Source organism: Macaca thibetana, chromosome 3 (assembly GCF_024542745.1).
Source record: "Macaca thibetana thibetana isolate TM-01 chromosome 3, ASM2454274v1, whole genome shotgun sequence".
NCBI lineage: Eukaryota > Metazoa > Chordata > Mammalia > Primates > Cercopithecidae > Macaca > Macaca thibetana.
The window spans coordinates 67,639,165-67,665,319 of NC_065580.1; the positions used below are offsets into that span (position 1 = coordinate 67,639,165).

At 36.8% G+C, this 26,155-nt stretch overlaps 1 protein-coding gene and 1 long non-coding RNA gene across 3 annotated transcripts in view; one reads left to right on the top strand and one right to left on the bottom strand.

The window, feature by feature from the left end:
• The window catches only part of LOC126951282 (uncharacterized), a 60,018-nt gene that overhangs the window by 32,019 nt on the left and 1,844 nt on the right, over positions 1-26,155 (top strand). The gene's annotated exons all lie outside the window — the stretch shown is intronic.
• The window catches only part of STEAP4 (STEAP4 metalloreductase), a 35,529-nt gene continuing 15,676 nt past the window's right edge, over positions 6,303-26,155 (bottom strand). Inside the window, exons 2-6 of one of the 2 annotated variants that reach the window (XR_007724413.1) lie at positions 19,282-19,739; positions 18,104-18,631; positions 16,394-16,558; positions 14,672-15,097; positions 6,303-7,962 (exon numbers count right to left, since the gene is read on the bottom strand). Coding sequence is in view for 1 of the 2 variants with exons in the window: in XM_050785309.1 (XP_050641266.1) it covers positions 14,867-15,097; positions 16,394-16,558; positions 18,104-18,631; positions 19,282-19,737 (1,380 nt within the window). In the remaining variant the exon portion in view is untranslated. Of the gene's footprint in view, positions 7,963-11,827; positions 15,098-16,393; positions 16,559-18,103; positions 18,632-19,281; positions 19,740-26,155 lie in introns of those variants that run through there. The other variant, XM_050785309.1, reaches the window with a different exon arrangement.

The following is a 26,155-nucleotide window of genomic DNA, read 5'->3' on the forward strand; positions in this document are numbered from 1 at the left end:
CTCATATTTGGCCAGTGGATTCCTCCTGCATATTTATTTGCTTCTATGGCCTTTGGACATGTCCTGCCAGCTTTTTATTTTATTTTATTTTTTTAAGAATGGAGTCTTGCGCTGTTGCCCAGACTGGAGTGCATTGGTGTAATCATAGCTCACTGTAACCTTGAACTCTTGAGTTCAAGCAATCCTCCCACCTCAGCCTCCTGAGCAGCTATGACTACCAGCACATGCCACCATGTATGACTATTTTAATTTTTGTAGAGACATGGTTTCACTATGTTGCTCAGTCTAGTTTCGAACCTCTGGCCTCAAGCAATCCTCCTGCCCCAGCCTCCCAAAGCATTAAGATTATAGGCATGAACCACCATACTCTGCCTCCCATTAGTCGTTGATTACCCTCCTTGCTTTCTGGTACAACAATTTGTCACAGACCCATTTCATGTGTTTTCTGCCCCAAATCTGGAATCAGAATTCTGCCATAGAACTCTGGTTGCTTTTGGTGGGAAATGCTAATCAGAGACCAAAATGTGGGCAATAGGAGCAATCTTGTTTTTGGGTGGTCATTGTCCTCCAGATTTTTGCAATTATAGCGCTAAGGAACATAATGTTGAAAAGAAAAGCAAAATCTGGAAATAATACTGATATTTCCAATCAAAATTTGACATTATAGAATTTTCATTTAACTTAACTTGAAACTCTTTTCTCTTATACTAACAATTTTGGTTCTTAACAACATTGACAACATAACCTATTTGATTTATCTTCATGCACAGATGTATGTATGTATTTGTATACAAACTGGTTTCGAATTAATAATATTAATATTGCTAGTAGTTTCTCAATTAAGTTTGAGATTCATCTTAAGCTCTGTTTATAATTGGAACTCTTTCTACTTAAGATGTACACTCGAAATACTCAAAAGTCATTTCAAACAAATCTATTGTCTGTATATAATATAATTAATTTGATATATTAATAGGTTCAACTGTTTTCATTTGTTTTTAGTTTAGCAAACTGTGGTCTCCAAAACAGTTGCTTCAGTATCACCTGAAAACTTGTTAAAAGTATAAATTTTCAGGTTCTCGATTTTCTTCTAGATCAGAAACTTTGGGAATCAGTTCCTAAAGACAATTTTTATGTACACTAAAGTTTGAGAACCACTGATCTAGTAATCCATTTTTTATTAGTTTTTCTTTTTACAAATAAAACACATTCATGTATATATTAATAATCACTTTTCTTACAAGTGGTATCATGCTATGTATACTGCTCTGCATCTTGCAGATTGGAAAATATTGCATGTTGCATCTTGGAAAATCTTGCATCTTGCCATTGGAAAAATATATTTTGTATAAATAATTTTGTACTTTTAACTAGAATATTTTGGAGTAGATTCCTAGAAGTCAGATTGCTATACAGATTGCTTGTACATTTTTTCCCCTAGACATTATCAAATTTCTTTGCCTAACAGTTGTACCACTTTGCATTCCCATCAGCTGTTTTCTACAACCTTGCTGATAGAGTATGTTATCAGATTTTTGGGTGTTTGCCAATCTGATAGATGAGAAATTGTAGCTTGTTGCACTTTTTACTTGCATTTCCCTTGGTGAGAGTGAGGTTGAGCATTAGTTCATGCATTTAGTGCCATTTCTTCTTTGAACTGCCTGCTTATATATTTTGCCATTTTTCTATCAGATTTTAGTTTTTTCTCAATTTGTAAGAAATCTTGATATATTAAGAATATTAGCCATTTAATTGCAAATACATTTTTTTCAGTTCATCATTCGTCTTTTGACTTTGCTGAGTCAAAGACTAAGCCTTCACATCCAACCCATTTTTATTCGAATTGTTACTTTTGGTCTGGTGCTGTGGCTTACGTCTGTAATCCAAGCACTTTGGGAGGCTGAGGTAGGTGGATCAGTTGAGCTCAGGAGTTCGAGACCAGCCTGGCCAGCATGACTAAACCCCATCTCTACAAAATAAACAAAAATTAGCTGGGCATGGTGGTGCACACCGGTAATCCCAGCTACTCAGGAGGCTGAGGCAGGAGAATCACTTGAGCCCAGGAGGTGGAGGTTGTAGTGAGCCAAGACTGTGCCACTGCACTCCAGTCTGGGTGACAGGGAGACACCTTGTCTCAAAACAAAAAAAAATTGTAATAATGCTTTTAATCTTCTCATTTTTTAGAGATGGTCTGTTGATTTCTATGAGAATCAACACTTAAAATAACTACCTACTGCTTTCTCTTTTTCCCCTACCACTCAATTTTATTAAGTACGTTTGTTACAGGAAAGGGGTCCCGATTCGGACCCCAAGAGAGGGTTCTTGGATCTCGTGCAAGAAAGAATTCAGGGCAAGTTTATTAGGAAAGTAAAGGAATAAAAGAATGGCTACTCCATAGGCAGAGTAACCCTGGAGGGTTGCTGGTTGCCCTTTTTTATGGTTATTTCTTGATGATATGCTGAACAAGGAGTGGGTTATTCATGTCTCCCCTTTTTAGACCATATAGGGTAACTTCCTGATGTTGCCACTGGATTGGTAAACTGTCATGATGCTGGTGGGAGTGTAGCAGTGAGAATGACTCTCTCTCATGGCCATCTTGGTTTTGGTGGGTTTTAGCCGACTTCTTTACTGCCTGTTTATCAGCAAGTTCTTCATAACCTGTATCTTGTGCCAACCTCCTATTTCATCCTGTGACTTAGAATGCCTTAACCATCTGGGAATGCAGCCCACGTGTCTTAACCTTGTTTTATCCAGCCTCTAATCAAGATGAAGTTGCTCTGGTTCAAACAATTCTGACAGTTTTGCCTTCATTTTAATCTTTGTATTCTTAAGTATTCTCAAAATACTATTTGGTTTATCACCTTCAAGTGATAGCCTTAGTTCATATGGGTTTTTTTTTTTTTTCACCAAGTATCTTAAAAGATATAGGTGGGAAGCTAACATCTGATATCAACTCTACTTTTCATGTGCCTTTTTTCTTCCCTTCTCCATTTTCCTTACTATTCTCCATTTTCCATTACTTACTATTCTCCATCTTCCATTCACCATTTTCCTTACTATTCTCTATTTTCCATTACTTACTATTCTCCATCTTCCATTCTCCATTTCTTTACTATTCTCCATTTTCGATTATTTACTATTCTCCATCTTCTATTCTCCATTTTCCTTACTATTCTCCATTTTTCATTACTATTCTCCATCTTCCGTTCTCCATTTTCCTTACTCTGCACTTGTGGCATCTGTTTGTGTATTTCTTTAAGTATAGTTCTGATTTCTCATTGTTTGCTCTTTTACCCTCCGAATTCTTCTTGGCATCTGTTAATTCTTATTCTTTTCTTCTATAAACTTGTGGCACAACTCTAAGGAATGCTACAATTTTTTCTAATTCTGTAAGTCAGAATAACTTTTTGTGGAGGTACTGTGCACCTAGCCAATATCACATTCAATTTAAGTTAATTTTTGTGTCTTTTTTTCTCTCATCCTTTTCTCAAATCAGGGTCCAGAAATTGATTAGGGCTAGAAGGTGGGGAAGGGGTCTGGTCTGTGCCTGTGGTGGTTGACATCTTTATTCTGGCTCTTCTGGCCACATGATACTGCTGTTAAGAGTTGGGTCGATTTAGTCACTTAGCTTTTCGTGGCCTTTGAAGTGTTTCTCAGAGAACTTTACTGTATTGACTGAAGATTCTTACTAAAAGCTTTGTGTCTTACTGAAGTAGTGAGGCCTCTCTCAGCATTTGGGATACTTCATTCTACAATCCTTGTTCCTCTGCCTCACATTCAGGGTGGCGGAGGGATTAAATCCGTACCTTTTTCTCAGATTCAGCCATTTTCAACTTTTGCCCCAAGCATCTTTTCTTCACTATCTCTTTACCACATTTAGTCCTTCTCTGAGAATAGCAGCTTCATAACGTTCAGTGAAACAGAAGTACATTTTTTTCTTTTATATATATCTTTAGACCTTAAGAATCACATATTTTCTTCTCTTTCATAGGTAGGGGATTGGAACTTGGAAAAAGAGATATGCTTCCCTAACACACTCTGTTATGTACATTTGTCATTTATTTATGCTTAACATCTTAGGACATAACAATTGGCGAAACTATCTGTTGAGGATTATATTTGAGTGAAAGGGTTAATAAATGTCATAATTATTATCTAATGTTATTAACAAAAGTTATTTATTTTGCTGCTTTTTTGCTTGTGATGCTTTGTCAGTTAGGTTCTCCAAGAAGCAGATACCAAGATAAGATGGGAGATTTATTGGAGGAAATGACTTAAAGGATAAACGAGGAGGGAGCCTTCATATTGCAATGCTGGCCTTAACACATGCAAAAGATGAAGGCGAGGGAAACATTGGAGAGGAGGAGATCCAAGTCATAGTGCAGATGTGAAAAAGTCTTGGCTGGTCCAATGGGAACAGCCAAGCAAACGCTGCCCATTAGAGGAAGCTCGTATGAGGCAATGATCCATTAGAGGATGCTCATATGAGGCAATGATGGCTTTGTTCTAGTATCTCTGTTATGCATGGTCATTGGCTGGGAGCAGCCCAAGGGCAGTGTGGATCATGTGAATAACGTGGTGCTTATCAATAATGTGGGCCAGTTGAAGGCTGTTTATTTATTATGTTTCCTTGCAGCAGGGTCTCTCGAAGGAACATCTGAGTAGGTCATCTTCCATGACTGCCACTGATGTCTACTTGCTATTTTTAGCCAGTTTTATAAAAACTATTTTTATTGTAAAATTATTTTATATTAAAGCAGTTTTAACAGTCTTCTTCATATGGGGAAGAATTCCAACAGAGATGAAATAATGGACAACTTTTTGTTGTTGAATATTCCTAAAATGTTTACTAAGACTTTAAATATTATTTTAATGAGAGAACATGAAAGAAGGGGAAAATGTTGTGTATCATTCTTTAGAATTCCAATAATCACAGTCAGCCTAAGTGTACCACTAGATAATTCTGTTTCTTTAGTCTTTGTCATGTTTTTTAAAGGCAAAGTACTCATCACTGACTGAAAAGTCCAAAATTGTAACTGGATATACCTGTTTCAGATCAGTCCTTTTGACCCCCCACTTTTTTTTGGATCTAAAACCAACTTGTTTTCAACTTAATCACCTGATTTCAAAAGGATCGGAAAAAACCCTAGCCTGAAAATCAGGTAATCTGTGGTCTAATTCTGCTTTGTTGCAATGTAGCTATGTGACCTTGCAGAAATTACTTCACCTTCTTGGGTTCAGTTTCCACATCTGTGAAATGAATTTATACGATTCGATAATCTCTAGGCTCCATGTAGTCTAAAAAACACTATAGTTGGAGTAGGAGGTTATGGATAAAGTTTCTGTATTTCTTATCAAAAACTAAAATAAAGACATGGAGGCCATGTTTAGGAAATATGTGTGGAGCATATATTTTGGAAAATGGAATAAACATTTAAAACAATTTTCTATGCTGAAGGATAGGTTAATTTCTATGAGATAAACTTTAATAAGGATAGGGTGAATATTTTTTTTAAATAAGCCTTTTATTTTAAAACAATTTTAGAGTTACAGTACTTTAAAATATTTTTAGATTTATAGCATTATTGCAAAGACAGTGCAGGTAGTGCAAGATAGTTTTGCTTTGCACTTAGGTTTAAAAATATTAATGGTAATCATTATAGGGCGGATGGTTTGGTGGTGGAAGCGGGCAGAGATGGGGTAGAGGGGCAAACTATGGAGAGACTGGAATTAATACTTTATGTGAAAAGGCATTAGGCATATTATTTGATGTGATCCTGAAATTATGTGACTATAAAAAAATTACAGTGAATGTGTACACTTTATAGAGACTCACAAGTTAGAATAACAGAAGCAACAATCACATTATATTCTATACCTGCACCTCATCTGGAGTTATATTTTTGATGCTTGCTTGATATTTTTAGCCAGTTTTATAAAAACTATTTTTATTGACAATTTATTTTATATTAAAGTATTTTAAGTCTTCTTCATATGGGGAAAAATTCCAATAGAGATGAAATAATGGACAACTTTTGTTGTTGAATATTCCTAAAATTCAAGAATTTAAATACTATTTTAATTACAGAATGTGAAAGAAAGGAAAAAATGTCCTGTTTTTGGCTTAAGGAACTGTGTTTCAAAAGGAACATCGAAATGTTTGTAGATCTGAACAAGAGGCACCAGAAAGATGAAAGATTTAGAAATGTTTATATACGAGAAAAGAATGAACGTGCTGGTGAGGTTTAGCATGAGTAAGATAAGATTTAGCAGGGATAGGCAATCAATTACTTAAAAAGTTCTTTTGTTTATAATTTTTTAATTAAAAATTTTTAACTGACACATGATAATTATACATATTTATGGGGTACATAGTGACATGGCAATACATATATAGCGATCAGATTAGGATAATTAGCATAACCATCATCTTAAGAATTTATCATTTCTTTCTGTTGAGATCTTCCTTCTAGCTATTTGAAATATATATTATTAACTATAGTCATCCTACAAAGCTATAGAACACTACAACTTAATCCTCCTATATAGCTGTAATTTTGTATCTTTTAACAAGTTTTTCCTATCCCCCATTACCTTTTAAATTAAATTTATTTTAATAATTAGGTAACCTACTCATGTAATTAAAAAACCAAAATGATATGAAAAGGTCTATGGTGCTTCTACTCCTGTCACTACTCCTCTGTTCTCCCATCTTGTTTGGTATGGATCTTTTGAATCCTTCTGAGAGTTTCTTTAGGCAATTAAAAGCAAATACACATATGCAAAAGGAATCATACTATATATGTTATTTTGTACCTTTTTAAAAATTTCACAGTATATGTCGGACATCTTTCCATATATGTAAAAGAAGCTGCCTTGGTTTGTTTTAAACAGCTGTATAGAATTCCATTCTGTGAAAGCATCATTGTTTCTTTGACCAGTCCCAAAGATGAATTATTGCGTCACTGCCCATATTCTACTTTTACAATGTCATTCATGAAAAACAAGAAAAACAAATAGCAATGCTTATTTTTCATCTCGAATGCCTGTAGGCGTATCTATAGCATAAATTCTCAGGAGTGAGACTCCTGGATCAAAACTTAACTCTGTGTTTTTATTTTGAAAGATACCGCCTAATTGCTCTGCAGAGGAATGGTCCTAATTTACATATCCAAGAGCAATGTATGTGAACCTACGTTTCCACAGCCTCACCCACAGAATGTGTGCTCAAACTTTTGGATTTTTACCCATCTACTAGGTGAGAAATGGTATTGATGCAGTTACAATTTTCACACGTCTCATTATGAATGAAGTAGAATATCTTTTTATATGTTGAAGAGCCTTGTTTCTCCTGTGAACTTTGTTCATACTCTTTGTATAATTTCCAACTGGATGGTGTAGTAGTTGTAGTTGGCATTGCCAATTGCAAGTTCCTCTTGGTAGCCACCTCTACAAGCTGAAAGCTGGTTGTATGAATGCTGGTACCTCTTTGCCTGTGGGCCTTTTTCCCCCAGACATGGTGGCATGCACAGCAAGTGTGTAGGAAAAGCCAGAGTGCCAGAAAGTTAATGTCTTGGAAGCATCTGTATTCCAATGTTAAGCAAGGATTTGGTAGATGAAAAGCACAGTTTCCTTTCCACTTGATGGGAATAACTCTTAGTTATGTCTGACACTGTCTTCCAGAGTTTCCCAGCAAAATTGAGCTCCAGTTGCCCAGATGGGTGACCAGCGAGAACATTCATACTTTATTCCTTCCCTGCTCTGTCTACTTTACTACTCCATCCCTAGAACTTAATAATTTGATGGTTTTTAACTTCCAGTATAAACTCTTTTACAAGAAGTCTTGCCTCAGGATCAGTTTCTAGAAGCGCCAAGCCAAGCCAGGTTGTTAGGCCTACGTTTGAGCGCTGTGCAAAGTGTAGTCTGCCCGTGGTGCTGGCTTGTGAGCTGTTTGTTACCAGTCTGTAATAAATTCAGAAATTGGGGTGAAAAGCTTAGAAACTTTTATGGCAATTTGATGTTGCCATCATATTTAAGCATGTGATTTTGTGTTTTACAGACATATGCATTGATTTGTAATGAACTGGAAAAAAATGAAACAAAAATTACTGGCCCTCATCTCTGATAGTTGGTGAGGCACTGCTTTAAATGACCACACTAAGAAAAATGGGTAGGAGTACAACTAGGAAAACTTTGGTTATCTACAGAGAGAACTCCCTGATAATTTCCTGGAGTGCTTAAAAGGAAAGATTTCTTCTTGGTGATGGTCAATACTCTATCATGAGAAGAGTTAAGCCTGCTTAGAAGGCTAGCTATAAGAGACTCTATAGAAAATTCCTGCATTCGGTAGCAGATCTCTTCTGCTTTTTTATTTTCTAAAACTGACAAGTAACAGTTGTACATAGTCATGAGGTACATAGTTAATGTTTATGTATGTACAATGTATAGTGATCAGATCAGTGTAATTAGCATATCCATCATCGCAAACATTTATCATTTCTTTGTGTGGTGAACATTCAATATTCTCCTGGCTATTTGAAATTATATGTTGTTGTTAACTATAGTCATCCTACAGAGCTATGGAACACTAAAACTTATTTATTTTACTCTGATGAAATGAGAGCAGGAACTCTGTCATTCTTTTTCATCTCTATCTAAGAATGAAAGAAAGGATTAATAAAAATGAAATGAATACACTGGTTGGGCTCCTTCAAAATCCGTTGATTTTCTAAAAATCATAAGGCCAAGCTTAATTCTAGTTTTCTATTTTATCACAATCTGATACTTTTTGATATACAATACTGTGAGTTCCAGTCCAGCAACCTTTCATTTTTACAAAACTGAGAAAAAGCTCATTTTTACAGCTATAGGTAATGGAACTAAGCCTGATGTGTGTGTGTGTGTGTGTGTATGTGCGCGTGTGTAACCCTTGATTCTTCAACTAGTATTAAAGTACTAAATGAGAAGTGTTATGAAATTTCTTGCATGGGTTACTGGGTCTCAAGAACAAGTAAGTTCACTCAGTATGCAAAGCAATAAGGTGAAACCAGGGAAAAAGAAAATATTTGCCTTTAAGCTCTGGAGAAGAGCTATCCTCTCCTTGACTGCTCCTTTGAGTCCTCAGGTCTGGGGATTTTACCTACCTCCACCAGAACAAAGCTCCCTTTATAGTTTAGGAAAGCTTATGGCCAGACTAGAGTGGGAAGATTAAAATGGCAATTGCAATGAAATTGAACTTAATGCGGGAACCACAGATCTTGTGTTTCTACAACCTTAGAGGATGAATTGAAATCAACATAGGTAAACCTGGAGTATTGAGGACTGGGCAATCAGGAATATTTAAAATGCAAATAAGCTTCTTGTCTTTAAAAATGTTTTTAAGAAGCGTTGCAATGGTTTGGTTCACTTAGTCTATTTTGTGGATTCAAAGGGACACTTAGGAGGACAGCATTGTTGTCCCCCATTATATTGTTGTGTTAAAAGGAGATGGCCCTGGAGTCAGACTGCCTAGATCCCAGCTCTGCTTCTTATTAGTTGTGTGAACTTAGTCAAGGTACTGAGATTTCAAATCTCAGTTTCCTCTTCTGAGGATAAGAAGAGAACCTTAGAGAATTGTTATGAGGATTAAATAAGGTAAGGCATGTGAAATCGTTAGCATAGGTTCTGCTCACAGCATTATGCAATAAATATCATTAAAAGCCTTCCAAAATTCCCTTACAGCAGAAAGCAAGTAGCACTTGATCCTTTTGGCTTTTGCTGGGTAATGGCAAGAGCACTGTCTTGCTCTTCCACATTCCCCTTTTCTTACCCTTTGCTCTCAATTCCTTCATCCTTCACCTCCCTCATATGGGTCTTATCTGAAACTTTAGGACTTTGTCTTGAGCTTGAGGAGAGGTAATGCATATGTTACCAGAAAGGGGGTCCAATCCAGACCCCAAGAGAAAGTTCTTGGATCTTGCACAAGAAAGAATTTGAGGTGAATCCATAAAATGAAAGCAAGTTTATTAACACTGTAAAGGAATAATATGGCTACCTCACAGGGCTGCCTGACTGAGTATAGTTATAGTTATTTATTGATTATATGATAAACAAGGGATGGCTTATTCATGAGATGTTCAGGAAAGGGTCAGATGATTCCCAGAACTGAGGGCTCCGCCTGCTTGTAGAACATATAGGGTAACTTCTGGATGTGGCCACGGAATTTGTAAACTGTCATGGTGCTAGTGGGAGTGTCTTTTAGGCTCCTAATACATTATAATTAGCATATAATGATCAGCTGAGACGACCAGAGATCTCTTTCATTGCCATCTCGGTTTTAGTAGGTTTTGAATGCCTTCTATACTGCATCCTGTTTTATCAGCAAGGTCTTTGTGACCTGTACCTTGTGCTAACTCCTATCTCATCCTGTGACTGCGAACACCTGCTGTCCTGGGAATGTAGCCCAGTAGGTCTCAGTCTTTATTTATTTATTTATTTACTTATTTTTTGAGATGGAGTTTCACTCTTGTCACCCAAGCTGGAGTACGATGGTGCGATCTCGGTTCATTGCAACCTCTGCTTCCTGGATTCGAGAGCTTCTCCTGCCTCAGCCTCCAGAGTAGCTGGGATCACAGGCATGCGCCACCACACTGGCTAATTTTTTGTATTTTTAGTAGAGACAGGGTTTCACGATGTTGGCCAGGCTGGTCTCAAACTCCTGACCTCAGGTGATCCACCTGCCTCGGCCTACCAAAGTGCTGGGATTACAGGTGTGAGTCACTGTGCCTGGCCAGTCTCAGCCTTATTTTACTCAACCCCTATTGAAGATGGGGTCACCCTGGTTCAAATGCCTCTGATACATTGAAGAGTAACTTATACTCTTTTCCCAAATTCTACTGAACAAACCTTGAGAAGAGTGAAATATTTTTCTAGAATGTAAACCTAATTCATTATAGAAAATTGAAGTAGGATCCTGTAAGGCTACCTGTGGGTGGTGGGGTGTGTGTGTGTGTGTGTGTGTGTGTGTGTGTGTGTGTGTTGGACAAGTGGTAGTGAAGATGATGGTTGTGGTTGTGATGATGGAGAATGAAAATTGCAACTACTGTATGTAGTACCTTGACTGCCATTATACCTTAATTTTGGAAAGGAGCTCCAGAAGCTTTTACGCTCTCAGAGCTCTCAGAGGTGAAATGCACAATATATATTTATCATTATCATGGCTCTTTTGTGATCCCTGAACAATAGATGCATGAAGAGCTCCTGAATGAATTTCTAATTGAAATGGCTTTTTCAGTAGGGACTTTCCATTTGCTTCTAGCTTCCTCCAGGTTGTCAGTCCTCTCTTTATTTATAAGTTTTAATACTATTTTTGAAAGCAGGATAACACCCATCAGGGCTGCAGCAGTCCAGTTGTGCAAGGCATTTAATGCCCAGTCACGCAGTCTGAATCCAACCTGAAGTCTGCTTGTCGAGCCATTAGCCTTACCCCTGTGGCGTCTGCCTGGAGAAGGAAAGCCTTTTTAACCTCCTAATTCTCACAAAAGTCCAGCGTGGGATGGTGCAGTCCTCCCCATTTAGCCATCTGATGCTCTCCCCTCTCTAAGGGTAATACTGAAGCACACACAAGATACTGGACTGTGCCACCCCACTGAGCTCCAGCTTACATTGCAAGAAGCTGCAAATCTGTTAATGCACTTTCAAACCCATGCACTGCCTTCTCTTTTCCTTATCCCTGAAGGGAAGTATTTTTAGTCCTAGATGCTGGAACTACTGTGATTCAAAACCTTTTAGTAACTTTCTTTGGAATGCTGATGAGTTAAAACCAGAATTAAACAAAACTAGAAAATACTTTTAAAGTAACATTTAATGAATACACATTTACAAAAGTCATCATCCCTTAACATAGGGAAAGTGCACAAAAATAATATGAAAGTACAAAAATTTTTCTAGAATACAGGAAACATATCAGCAGTAAAGAAGTTTAGTTTAACTTTTGTTTTAATGTAAAATATTTTGGATCTGTTAAAAGGAATACTGTTCACCCAAAGCACCTATTTTCATCTGTTGTAAACTCATTTTTTCTACCTTAAGTAAACTGGAGGAGTCAGCTGTGTTAATATGGTCAAATTAATTTCATGGTTTTGGGAGGAGGGAGGTTGTGGGAAGGACAGAAGGAGAACTTGGGCTTTCTTTGGTCAGCTGGTGGGGCTTGGAGCTCTTGTGGTTGGGGCCAAAGGTCAGGTTTGGCAATGCAGCTGTTATGCCAAAACCACCAGAGTGCTCTTTAGCTTCAGGCTTCATGGATTGCTTTTAAGTACTCAGGTAGAGCATTTTTACTAGGCTATAAAAGTAGAGTTCATTTTTTTCTATAGGTCAGCATTTTACCTATGAATGGATTTTCTATTTTCGGTGATGGACTGTGAGCCAGGATAAACACATTACTCCTTTCTTTAACAAAAAAGAGCATGGTTAACTCCGAAGGCTTCTCTAGACCAACTTGAATGATACTTAAACTTTAATCAACCAATGCTCAAGTCAAAGAGCAGTATCCAGCCCCGGTACACCTGACTGTTCTGTATAACATAGATGAGTAGTGACATTTTCCCTGTCTTTTCCACTGATACTGTAGGTTCAGCACCATATAACATGACTCTACTCAATGTCTTCCAGCTTTTTGTATTCTTGCTTGGGTTTATCAAAGATAAGTTGAAGGAGCATGTGTTCTGTGTACCTTTGCAACTAGTTTTAAATAAACACAAATTGAAATAAAAAAGACTATCTACAATAGTGTGATGAAAGCAACACCCTCATCCAATGGTAATGAAATTGATAAGGTCACTTTAGAAATGACTTGGCAATATATAGCAAATGCTAGTAAAAGTTGCTTAATTCTATACTCCCAATTCTTGGCAGGTATTCTGAGGAAATAATTAAAAATATGGAAAAACATTATTAGTGCAAAGATACCTGAAATGTTATTTGTTTTAGTAAAAAAAATGGATATAGTCTACATGTTTAATAAGGAAAGAGGTTTGAAAAATGCCTATTTGATGTGATATTATGCAGCCATTAAGAAAATATATCACGTAAGGCCAGACTAATGCCTGTAATCCCAGTGCTTTGTGAGGCAGAGGCAGGTAGATCACTTGTGGCCAGCAGTTCAAGACCAGCCTGACCAATGTGGTGAAACCCTATCTGTACTAAAAGTACAAAAATTAGCTAGGCATAGTGGCATATGCCTGTAGTCCCAGCTACTCGGGAGGCTGATGCACAAGAATCGCTTGAACCTGGGAGAAGGAGGTTGCAGTGAGCTGAGATTGTGCCATTGCACTCCAGCCTGAGCAACAGAGCAAGACCGTCTCAAAAAAATAAAAAATAATAAAAAAAGGAAAACAAAGCCTCTAAAAAACAAAGCCTTTAAAAAAGGATGTAAAATTAAATATATAAGGTAGACAGAATTATTTTCAAAAAGTGTTATAGAAAAATATCCTGGATTGTTGATGTTGTTTTAATATATTTTAATCATTTTTGTATAATGTCATGTATAATATGTTATAATGAAAGTAAAAAAAAAAAAAAGGTCTTAGTAGATCAGGCAGAAAAATGCCAAACTCAGTGCCTATTGGTTATTTTGGTATGTGGGAAGATCATGCATAAGGCTCCTTTTAGCTCCATGCTTGAGCTAGGAAAGTTAATCCCCCTGCAGGTCACCTTGGAAAGGGTACTATCAGCACAGAAAAACAGTGAGAACCATCCTAAATTTCAGCAAGGATTTGAGAAAGATCCACATAATGACGAATCTTCATACCTCTCTGCCCCATGACTTTCTGTAATTTTCGATCATCTATGCATTGTTCAAATTTATACCTGCAGATTATTTATTTAATTTGACTGCTTACAATTATAATAGACTAAGACAGGTATAGAAGCTACTTATTTATACTATAAATTAATAGATGGCAAATATTGAATAACATTTGGAATATAAAATTTACAAAGCATATTATAATACCTAAATAATACTAAACCTAATATAGTGCAACTTTACAATGTTTATTTAGCTTGCTGTCTAAAATTCTGGTTTATCTGAACTTTTTGATCCAGAACTTTTATCAACCCTTCTTTGCTTATGCACAATGCAAGTGAAATCCAAGTGGATATCCCTCCATTTTTATTCAATCTTTCCTATACCTATTCTTTGTAGAGGAAGAATTACATGCCAACTCTATAGATTTGCATGTATCCAAGACATGGTTACTTTTAATCAATTGTAAATTTTTCTTGTGTTATAAAAATAGTTCCCCTCAGTAAATATCTGTATTGAGAAAAGCAAAGTCAAGGTGTCATTTCACTAGAATTCATCATGGTAATATTTATGTTTGCCTTTACTTCCAAAAAACAACAAAAAAACTCATTCCCTTTTCACATTTCATGTGACCCACTTCTTCAGATATACCTAATAAAGCCTTTATCAGTGGTCACCATTGTGCTGTTTTTCCTTTCACTTAACTCAGCCCTTGAGCCAGAGAAGGAAGTTGCACATACTTCTACTGGATTTTGCAAGATATTAGGTCATACATGTTGCCCATAGTAAGGAAACTCTTTAGTGTAAAACCACAAAGCTAATTTCAATCTCAGCCCCATAGCCTCCGGGAAAATAAGAGGCAGGGATCTGCACTGATTCTTCACTAACCTGAGATAAAATGGTGATCTCTTCCAGTATGTCAATTTCTCAAACACAGGCAGTGTTTCCTTCAGTCATGGTGTAAGAAAAAAGCTTTCCTAACTATATCCATCATTCTTCTTTAAACATTCAACACTGTAGTTCAGAACTCCATGTAAATTGAACTTTGTTTTAAATATTTGATTTTCCATTCAATGCTGATTTCTAGTGTTTTGAGTTCCTTTCCCAGCCCTGGCGGATCCTTGTAAGGGTGTTGTCTACACATGGCATGATTAGGACAAACTTGATCACCAGCACGGTGCAAGGAATGATGAGCCCTAACACATAGGCTGCAGGAAGATACCATTTGAGATTTGAAGGGCTGAGGAATCTCTTCCCACCGTACACCAGGGTATGGGCTGTACACAAGATCAGGGTCAAATAACCCAGTTTGGACTATAAACAAGAAACAAAAATATGTAAGTTAACATTATTTACATCTTAAAGTGAAACACTCTAAGCCAGTGATGGATATTTGTCAACAATCACAAACATTTGAGACCTATAATGTTTAGGACACTTTGTTAAGTACTGAAAAAAAGCACTAACCCTTCCTCAGGATGGTAAATACTTCATTTAAAACAAGATCATTGCTTACAAATGACATAGTAGCTTCACCTTAACCTAGCTGGATGGAAAAAAGTTTCCCAGGAGTAAACTCTTCCAAGTTAGAATAAATCATTAGCTTGCCTTGGTTCCCAAAGGTGAAACTCTTTTATTTATCATCTTTTCTAGAGGTCAGAAATGAATATGACACAGTATGACCTCAAGAAGCACCATCTTAGTATATGTTACTGACTAAAACCAGATCCTAGCTCATTTCTATCACAACAAAGAGCAATAGCCAGTCTTACTTGTTTCAGCCTACATTTTAAAGCTTATTGTTTATTTCGACCTTAATACTTTGAACAAAAGTGTTAATGAGAACATGTTGACTGAATTTGGTCCCTGGGAGAAACTGCAAGACTTAAGATTCCAATAGTTCTAAAAAATTCTAACCTGATTTTAAAGACTAATGGTCTTTTCTATTATACTCATAATAAGCATGCATCGGAATCATCTTGAAGGCTCATTAAATTTCTGGGCCACATTTTCAGTGTTTCTGATTCAGTAGGCCTGGGCGTGGCCTGGGGTTTTGTGTATCTAACAAGTTTCCAGGTGATGCAGATGCTGCTGGTCCTACTCAAAGTGCCATACTTTGAGGACCACTGGTCTACAAGAATGTGTAGTTACTAACTGCCTTTAAAGAGGGGTTGGTTGGTGGTTGACATGTGGAAGAAAACAATTTTCCCTCTTATAGGAGAGCATTAAGTCTTCGGGTGTGATGACATCTATCAAATCTTGCTGTGAAGATTTTAAACTTTATCTCAACATCTGGTTTTCCATATCTATATGTCCATGTTGTAAGGTTAATTTTTAGATGGTGAAATTTTGTCTTGGGGTTTCTTTTCACCTTGTACCTAGTACATCTCCTCACATAAATCATAATAGTTCTTGGTACTTTTCACCCTATAGTCTTAGCTGTAGATCTGGAGGCAGTCAGGAATCTTAGCAAGCATTAAGAAATCAAACCATTATGGATTCTGCCTTCTGTACCTTGGTTCAATGTTTTCTAATTTGCATTTTTAAATGTGATTGCTAGGGAAGTGATGGAGCAAAATGAAAAGTTAGGCATGATCTTGAAGTTCTTACCTGGACAAATCGGAACTCTCTCCAGTTGACTGCATTGCTAACAGACGGCAAAGAAGTGATTCCCAAGAGTACAAACAGAAAAAATCCAAGTATTCCCAAAGCCACATATGAATCACTAAGCCAGGCTGAGGAGGTACTAAATGGATTCTCCTTCTTGAGTATTGCCTAAGAAAAATTATAAGCAATTATAAAACTACATTTTTACAAACTGCCCACACTTTGAAGGGGACTGAAAAATACCTCTGCATGAATTATTTGCTCAAAGCAAATTGTATGGCATTTCTTAAAAATTATTTTAAAATAACTTCAGTGAAAAATGCACTTAGAAATTACATTTTTTGGCAAAAAAAAAAAAAAGTAATTGGTTCTGTTTGGACTTGATTCTAGGAGTTGTGTAGAAAGTTTTGATTTTCCCTGTAAATTCTAAAAGACAGTAAACACTCACTTATACCTTCATTACCATCTGCATTTTGACCCCCAAGCAAAACTTGATGCTCTCAAACAATTACATCAGAATTCTGTTTTTCTGCTTTGTATGTGGATTACTCACACTCTCACAGCAGGTTCTTTCACGTTTGTTCTGTCATAATATAATACATCAGTCTTGCACCACAAGTTGAGAGGAATCAGACACTTGTAGTGTGACTCTTACCCAGGAAACTTACATATATTTCTTAGGAAAATAATAGAGAAACCCATAGAAGCAACATTATTGACTAATAATTTTTGAGACTGAAGTAAGATCTATCAAAACTAGCTATTTCTAAACTAGAACTGACTTACAGCACTTCCTCTGGGAGTTTTTTAAAACTCCTTCAGCTGATTCTCACTGAATCTTTTGATTATGCATAAGATAATATTTGATATTTGCTCAGAATTATTTGGTTTTCTAGTTATTGAGGCCAACTTCTCCCAAGTCAAACATTAAGGGAATTATAAGCACTCTTTTGTGAATTTGTTTGCTTTAGTGTGGCACATGTTTGGTTAGCCCCCTTACTTATAAGATGGTTGGTTTTGACTTCCAAAAGGAAGTAACATGCATAAGAATAGAAGCTTGAAAACACATTAGTTAACATTTGACTGCCAACCAGAGGGATTCAAGCAGGTGTCTTTAGGTTTCTTGAGCCATGAAATCTGTCAGTTTGCCAATATCTCTATGAGCCCTGCAAATACAGATCTGGACCCAAGTGAACCTGAAAAGTAAACATTTATTCTTTTTTTTTTTTTTTTTTTTGAGATGGAGTCTTGCTCTGTCACCCAGGCTGGAGTGCAGTGGCATGATCTTGGCTCACTGCAACCTCCACCTCCTGGGTTTAAGTGAGTCTCCTGCCTCAGCCTCCCAGGTAGCTGGGATTACAGGTGCCCACCACCATGCCCAGCTAATTTTTGTATTTTTAGTAGAGATGGGGTTTCACCATGTTGGGGCCAGGATGGTTTTGATCTCTTGACCTCATGATTCACCCACCTCAGCATCCCAAAGTGCTGGGATTACAGGCGTGAACCACCACACCCAGCAAACTTTTATTCTTAATAGTTGTATGAGATCTAAACTGGATTCATTTTAAAAAACTGACATGACATTTCTAATTCTAGTTACTTTAAAAAAGAAGATGCTTAGAAGAGTGACTTTCTATAATTATGAAATGGAATATGATGTAGCAATAGTCTCTGATTTCAGGAGTAGAGGAAAATACATAAGAAGAGATTTACCTGGGTAACGGTTAGGTTTCCCAACCTCCATCGTACATAATATCGAATAGGAATCACAAGTGTGTAGAGGACATGAAGGAAGGCAAATCCCAGAGCCAGCAAGCCAAGCTGCTTTCGGCAAAGCATCCAGTGGTCCAGCCAGTCTGGGAATCGACGGTATTTTGTGCCTCGGTACAGTTGTAGAATGGCAGCAATAACACCAGGGAGGTAAACCAAAGCAAGCAGTGTAAGTGCTGTTATTGGAAAGACACGATTTGGAATGGAAATAGCCATACGAAATGTATTATCTTTCTTTTCATAAACGTAAGGGTAGATTACATCTCTTATAACACAATAGAAAAACAAGAAGATACACAGAACAGCAGACAAATAGAAGGGGAACCTCCACATTGGAAATAGTTGCAGGGGGTACTTTTCAATTTCTTTGGCTGCTGTGAGTGATCCTTGATCCATTGGAGTAAGTCCAAGATTACGAACAATATCCATCACTCTTTGCTTGGCTTTGCTGTCATTTCCACACACAAATACCTGGTTTAAAAGCAATTAATTCTGTATTTACTCCTTTTCTTTATTTAATAATTATTTTGAAAGGCTACAACAGCACCATGCAGAATGATGACATGTAACAGTGAACCGTTTTTAAAATAAGGACGTAGAATTAACATATCTAACAAGATGCTTTAAACTTGTTTGTGGTGTCCTAGATAGGTAAGTACCATGGTTTTTAGTTGATGATGGTTTTAGGCACATCATACTTATATAAGACCTGGTTCTCTGCATAATGAGTAGTTTGATCTTTCTTCTGTATTTGTGGTGCCGCATTACTTATGAATGCTTCTAATCTCAGTGCATAAATGGAACCAGTTTCATACAAAGTAATGGAAGTAGAAAAGGATATTCACCAAGTATTAGTTTCTAGTACTGACAAGAAGCCTCCAGAGGCTGACACCATGGGGTTCCATCAAACTAAAATCTGAGGGTGCATACAGTGGGAGATGAATTGCAACAGTTGACCACCTTACTTGGTCAAGCTCAAGAAAATTATTCACAACACATATTAGCAAAATGTAATATTTAGTGGGTATTTGATCTTGGAATTATATTTTAGAATCTTCGAGGCAAGTGCACATTTAATGATTCATTTTTTAAAGATTGAGTGTAGATTTGTTTAATCTTACCTGCCGACTTGCATCCAGTGCTCCTGACTGGAGAGCCCAGGCTGAGATGGTGTTAAATGCTTTTACCACGTGGGCTCCTGGCACCAACTGAGCAAGGTACTCTGCATTAGACTCTGGATACTGATTGATTTTGAGGTTGTTGCTGATATCTACCAATATTTTTCCATTGAGAACCTCAGTTAATTCTGTGAGAAAATCATAATGCTCTCTGTGGATTGCTATGATTATGATGTCAGACTTCTTGGCTGCTTCTGAATAGCTCAAGACTTCTGCACCATTGGGCAGTAGGTTGTTCTTCTGGGGGTTTCGACTTCCAAAAACAATAGAATAACCACACTGGAGCATTTTCAATCCCAATGATCTTCCAAAATCACCAGTTCCAAAAATACATACAATCTCTTGCTTTTCTGAAGAATTCATAGTAAGAGGAAGTGCATCTATACAAGTTTTCTCCATAACTGAAAAATAATAACACAAATGCCCAACAAAATATAAATGCGCTGTGCATGGAAAATTAAAGAGAGCTATATCCAGGAAGTATAGTAATTGACTTGTTCTAATCTAATTGTCCTAACTATATTTACCCCCAAATTTGGAAGGAGTGAAAATTGTCATATATATTCTCATATGTGTCTTATGTAACAAAATCACTGGTGAAAAGCTTCTGTTTGATAAAAGGATACAGGACAAAATCTGACCAAAAAATGCACCAATAAATTATAGATGAATTCACTTGTTTAGTGATACAAAAAAACCTAAATAAAACATTAGCAAACAGAATCCAGCAGCTTGTTAATAGAAGGTATATGTTGATCATATGGGGATTATTCTACAAATGTGAAGATCAGCTCTACAAGTTCAATTTTAGAAACTTCATTAATACAACTTAAAAGATTAAAATTTAATCGTATATTAAAAGATTTAAGGAAAATGTCCATCTTATTTGTGTATGTTAAAAAGGACATCTGTTAAAATTCAATATTTATTCTTGATTCACAGTGAAAGAGAAATACATAGATATTTCCTTAACATATAAAAGTTATTGATCTTAACCTAAAATTCAGCATTATGCCTAAAAACATGAGTAGAAACATTTCCAACAAAGTCAGGAATCAGACAAATATGTCTGCTATGACAACTTTAGTTATTGTTCTGGAAGTTCTAACTAACATAACTGGATCAGAGAAAGAAATCAGAGCTACAGAAATTCAAGAGGGATTCCAGATGATCAAACAAGGGAAAATCAACCAAAAAAGTGTCATACATATTAAAACAATTCAACATCTGGTCTGGGAACTAGATTAAAATCAATATTCTTCATATATTAAAAAAGAAACCAGTAAGAAGATTTAATCCATGAAAGGATCCTACTTATAGCTGCAACAAAATAAAGACAATATGTAACAAGATAGCAAGGTATGTGCAACATCTATATGAAAAATATTTTAAATGCTCTTAAGAATCAGGAGAAGAGAATTTATATAAATGAAAATGTACAGTATGTTCTTGGATGGCAAGGCTCACAAGATGTCAGTTTTCCCTAATTTAATCTATAAATTCTGAAAAGTAGGTTAATAAATGGGATGCTAGTCATATTAAATATTAACACTTTTATAAAGCCAAAATAATTAAATAATGTGGTACTATCAAAGAAATAGATAAAGTTCTGGACAGGAACAGTGGCTCATGCCTCTAATCCCAGCACTTTGGGAGGCCAAGGCAGGTGGATCACTTGAGGCCAGGAGTTTGAAACCAGCCTGGCTGACATAGTGAAATCCCATCTCTACTAAAAATACAAATATTAGCCAGGTGTAGTGACAGGCGCCTGTAATCCCAGCTACTCAGGAGGCCACTGCACTCCAGCCTGAGCAACAGAGAGAGACTTTGTGTCCAAAAAAAAAAGAAAAAGAAAAAGAAAAAAGAAAGTAGACAAATTTTAATGAATGAGTTTAAAAAAATTCAGAAATGGACCCAAACACATGATAAATAGCATCTCAGGTCAATGAGAAAACAGATTATTTAATAGCTAATGTTGTAATGACCCAACAGGTTCACCTTGCCTGTTATCTAGACAGAGCTGATTTATTCAAATGAAAGAACATTTCAGCTCTTTAGGAGAGTCCCGAAATTTCCTTTATTTTAATGTCATAATCTCCAAGGTTATCAGAAACTTGCATTCAAGAGCACCTGTCAAAGTTTTACAGCTGATTATAAAACCATCTCCTAAAGAGGACCAAATCAAGATAACAATTGTCTGCAGATGACAGAAATGTTTTAAGGAAGTCACAGTCAAAGAAATTGACAAGGAAACTTGTTATCTCTGTGGCACACAAAAATTCAATGTAACAATTGTAGTTATTACTGATAACATATACTGAGGCATATTAGAATTATAGAAATCTTATACAATTTTATAACACATACTAATAACATGTTTATATGACTATAACTCAAAGAAAGTTAAACACCATTTTATATTTGACAATGTTTCTTAAATGATTTTAATACATTAAATAAGCCCAATATATCTTTTTGAACTTTAGGAGATCTAATTTTTTTTTTAACTTAGAATTTGATCTTGGAAGGTTTGTCAAATATCAAAGGTTTAAAACACTGGATATCACAAAATAGAGTCCCATGTCACCAGAAGTTATTCATTTACTCAAAATGACAACTCAGGGCTGGGCATAGTGGTGCACACCTATAGTCCTAGCTACACTGAGACTGAGACATGAGAATTGCTTGAACTTGGGAGGTGGAGGTTGCAGTGAGCCAAGATCGCACCACTGCACCCCAGCCTGGGTGACAGAGTGAGAGTCTGTCCCCTGCCCCCAGAAAATTGCTGGCAGCAATTCCTTCAGAGCCCTCCACACATATAAACACACACACACACACACACACACACACACAATGTAAGACGAACAGAAGGCCTTCAAGACACAGATTCCAGACCCAGTCTCAAACCAAGAGTAGTCCTCCAAACAAGTTCCTTATTCTCCGTCCAATTAGATACCCCCAATGGGGCTACAGACAGACACTCTGTAATGGGGCTACAGCTACACACACCTTGTAATGGAGCTACAGGCAGATACCTTGTGATGGGGCTATAGATAGACACTCTGGGAGGTTACTAAGAGACAGCAGCACCTCCAGAGAGGCCAATAAATCAGGAGAAGGAAGGGGCTGTTGGTAGCTGACTGGAATACTCACCAAATCAGACACCTCGCATGGAGGCTACAGCTACAGACACCCAGTGATGAGGCTACAGTTATGGGATATTTCCCTAGCATTATTTCTCCACTACCATTGAATCCATGCATATTGGGTCAGCAGCACCCCACTGGCAGAGAGTGCCAGAGTCAGCCCCTAGTCCAAGAGAACTAGGCAGCCACTTGGGCTGGCCTCCGGATCCATCATCAGAGGTGGGCTACACAGCAGGTAACCACAAAGGCAATCCTGGTCGAGCCCCCAAATTTGTAACTGCCCAGTGGGTTCACCTTGCCTGCTGCCTAGACAGAGCTGATTTATCATGACAGGGGGATTGCAGTGGAGAAGGAGTAATCCAGGCATAGCTGGCTGTACAGGAGATGCGAGTATTATTATTACACAAATCAGTTTCCTGGAGCATGAAGATCAGAGTTCTTAAAGATAATTTAAATTAAAGTAGGAGCTTGGAAGTGGGGAGTGCTGATTAGTCACATTGGAGATGGACTCATAAAGAGGATCGCAGAACTGGTTGAGCCAGATTACCAACTTGGGTGATGTCAGCTGATCCATCCAGTGCAGGGTCTGCAAAATATCTGAAGCACTGATCTTAGGTTTTACAATAGTAATGCTATCCATAGGAGCAATGTGGGGAAGGTCAGACTCTTGCAGCCAGAGGCTGCATGACCCCTAAAATGTACTAACTAATCATGTAGTTAATTTGTTAGTCCCACAAAGGCAGACTGGTCCCCAGGCAAGAAGTGGGTCTTTTTGGGAAAAGGGACATTATCAATTTTGTTTCAGAGTCAAACCATAAACTAAATTCCTTCCTAAGGTTAGTTCTGCCTACACCCAGGAATGAACAAAGACAGCTTAATAGAAGCAAGATGGAGTCAGTTAGGTCTGATCTGTGTCACTGTCATAATTTCTTCAGTTATAATTTTTGCAAAGGTGGTTTTAATGTTGGGGCAATTCAACAGCTACCTGAAAGAAAAAAATAAATTTATACCTTATACTCCACCCCAAGGTAAATTCAAAATAAATGAAAAATTTATGTTTTAAAAAATGAAACTAGAACAGAACTAGAAGGAACCATAGAACATTCTTTCATAATCTTAGAGGGGAAAGTCCTTTTCCTACATCATTAAACCATTAACAAATAGTTGGACAAATGTGATTGCATAAAAATAAATAGGTTCTGCAGTGCAAAACCCACTAAGCAATGTCAGAATGAAGATAATCAACAAACTGGCAAAAATATTTTCAACTCATATAAATCAATGAGAAAAAAACAATTGCCTATTAGAAAATTGGGCAAAGTATATGAGCTGATAGTTTGTCCTAAGGAAATATATAAAAGACTTTTAAACACAGTAAAAGATTCTTAATATTACCCAAAACTAAAAAAAAATGTATGTTAAAACTAAACTGAAATACTGTTATGAATCATGTGACTGTTTGTAAAATTTAAATAAAAAACCAGTTTCTATGATCTGCAATAATCTAGGTTGCTTTCTATACTTTTGAAGAATATTTTTTCTTCAGTGTTGAGTTTTTCTCAAAATCTTTCTTTCCCAATATTTAGTTTAAGCTTTCAGTTGATCTTTTATTTTTTTGGTGCATGCATGTGTGTGTGTGTGTGTGTGTGTGTGTGTGTCTATTGTTCGATGATGTATCTTCAGTGCTCAGAAAAGGACTAACTACCACAGTCTAGGAATGTATAAATATTCGTTGAACAACATTAAAAGGGTAGGATGAAGGGGCTGCAAGTAGAAAAGTTTACTCTGTGTCCCAGGCACAGTGTGAGATAAATAAAGAGGAAGATGCTGAATGATTAAAGAGTAACCAATGGAGAAGAGTAAGAAAGAAGGAAAGAGGTGGAAGAGATGTTGTAAGAACATTATTTCTTTCACCTAAACGGGTTGAAAGTAAAACTCTGTGAATTTGATGCAGAATTTTCAAAGCACACGTAATCACTACTCAATTCTCCTATGGTGGATTTCATGCAGATTGCAAAGTGTATGTGGGGTTTGCACCTTTTTCCTGGCGTTTCAGAAATTTGTGCTTTCCATTTTAACCTATCAAAAACACCTATATTCTTACCTGAGCTTATCTGAAGTTGCATGCCTCTACCACAAGCAGAGCATTTAGGTCTTTGTAGGGAGGCAGAAGTTATGGGAGAAAGGGACAAGAAATACAGGACATTCCTGCACTCCCACAGAAACTCTGAATAATCTAATTAAATACAACATCTGAATCATTTTATAAATGAACTGGTGACTGGTATCCTGAATGGGTGTCATCAAAGATCATGACCACATGTGGGAAAGTACCTGTAGATGATCAGGGACCTTTGTATAAAAGTGCAGCTGTGCCTTTGAAAATTTCTTACTAGCATCTGTACATGCAGACTAGTTTAGCAATTTACCTTCTATTGGTTGGTTGCCAATCAGTTAACACCTAGTTTTATAAATCAAACCTTCAAACTGCTGAACAATGCCTTCATTATTCTACTGTAGAACTGGTTTGTGTCACAAAAGAATGTCTGACTGCCTATCCCCTCACTTAAAAAAATTATTTTATCCTAATATTTTTATTCTGTCTTTCATACTGGATGAACATTTGTAAGCAAAATGTAGATTTGATGCAGTTGCCAGTATCCTGTAATGAGATGGGTTTTGTCAATTGAAATATTCTCATTTGGATTATCTTAATCATTGCAAAGAGAGAGTGATTCCAGACTATTTTGACTGATTGGTCACTACATTCATTTATTCTAATCTTTCATGAAGTTTTTTAATGAAGATATTGACTACATGGCCCTATTTTTTGCTTCGCCTCTTACCAGCAATGTCACCTTGAGCAAGTTACTCAAACTCTTTGTGTCTCAGTTTCATCATCTGTAAACTGAGGGATTGCTAGTACCTACTTCAGAGATACTGTGAGTGAAGAGAGCAAAAATCAGCTAATGACCACGAACAGGTACTGGAGACAAAAAACTCCATATCTCAGGAATTTAGAAGTATCATGAAGGGAGCAAAGACTGCCTGGTGACCATCAAATAGGCCATCAGAGGCAAAACTCCATAGCGAGGGAATTTAGAAGTAATTAATTAAAGTTCTTTAGTATCTAAATAGGCACCTGGTTCCAGGCCTCTTTCAAAAAAATTTCTAAGTAACTAAAATTTCTATACATCTCCAGAACGCTATGCTGAAACTCACTGTGCAACCCTTGCTGACAGTAAGGCACCAAAATGACTCTAAATGTCATCATTTATCATGACCTATCTGGCTAATATGGTCCAAATTACCCTCAAGCTTCTGTCTTAAGGTTCATAAATGCTCCTAAGGAGAATCCCCCATGGTCTGCTCAGTTCTATCTTGCGAAGGCGCCCTGCTGCACTCTTCTGCAGTGTTCTTTCTTTCTACTAAAACTTTCCTTTTTCAAACCTAGACTGTTGTCATTAAATTCTTCTTACCAACCCACAAGTCGACCACTTTCAGATGCTAGGGCTCTCACACCTTGCCCAGCAGTGAAAATTAGATGAATTCCTGTATCTCAAAACAGTTCTTGAGACCTAATAAGTGCTTAAGAAAATGACTATTTTAAATAGATTGGCAATCTATTAGTTACTGAATCAAGTATCTAATTAACATAGCCTTTATATAAA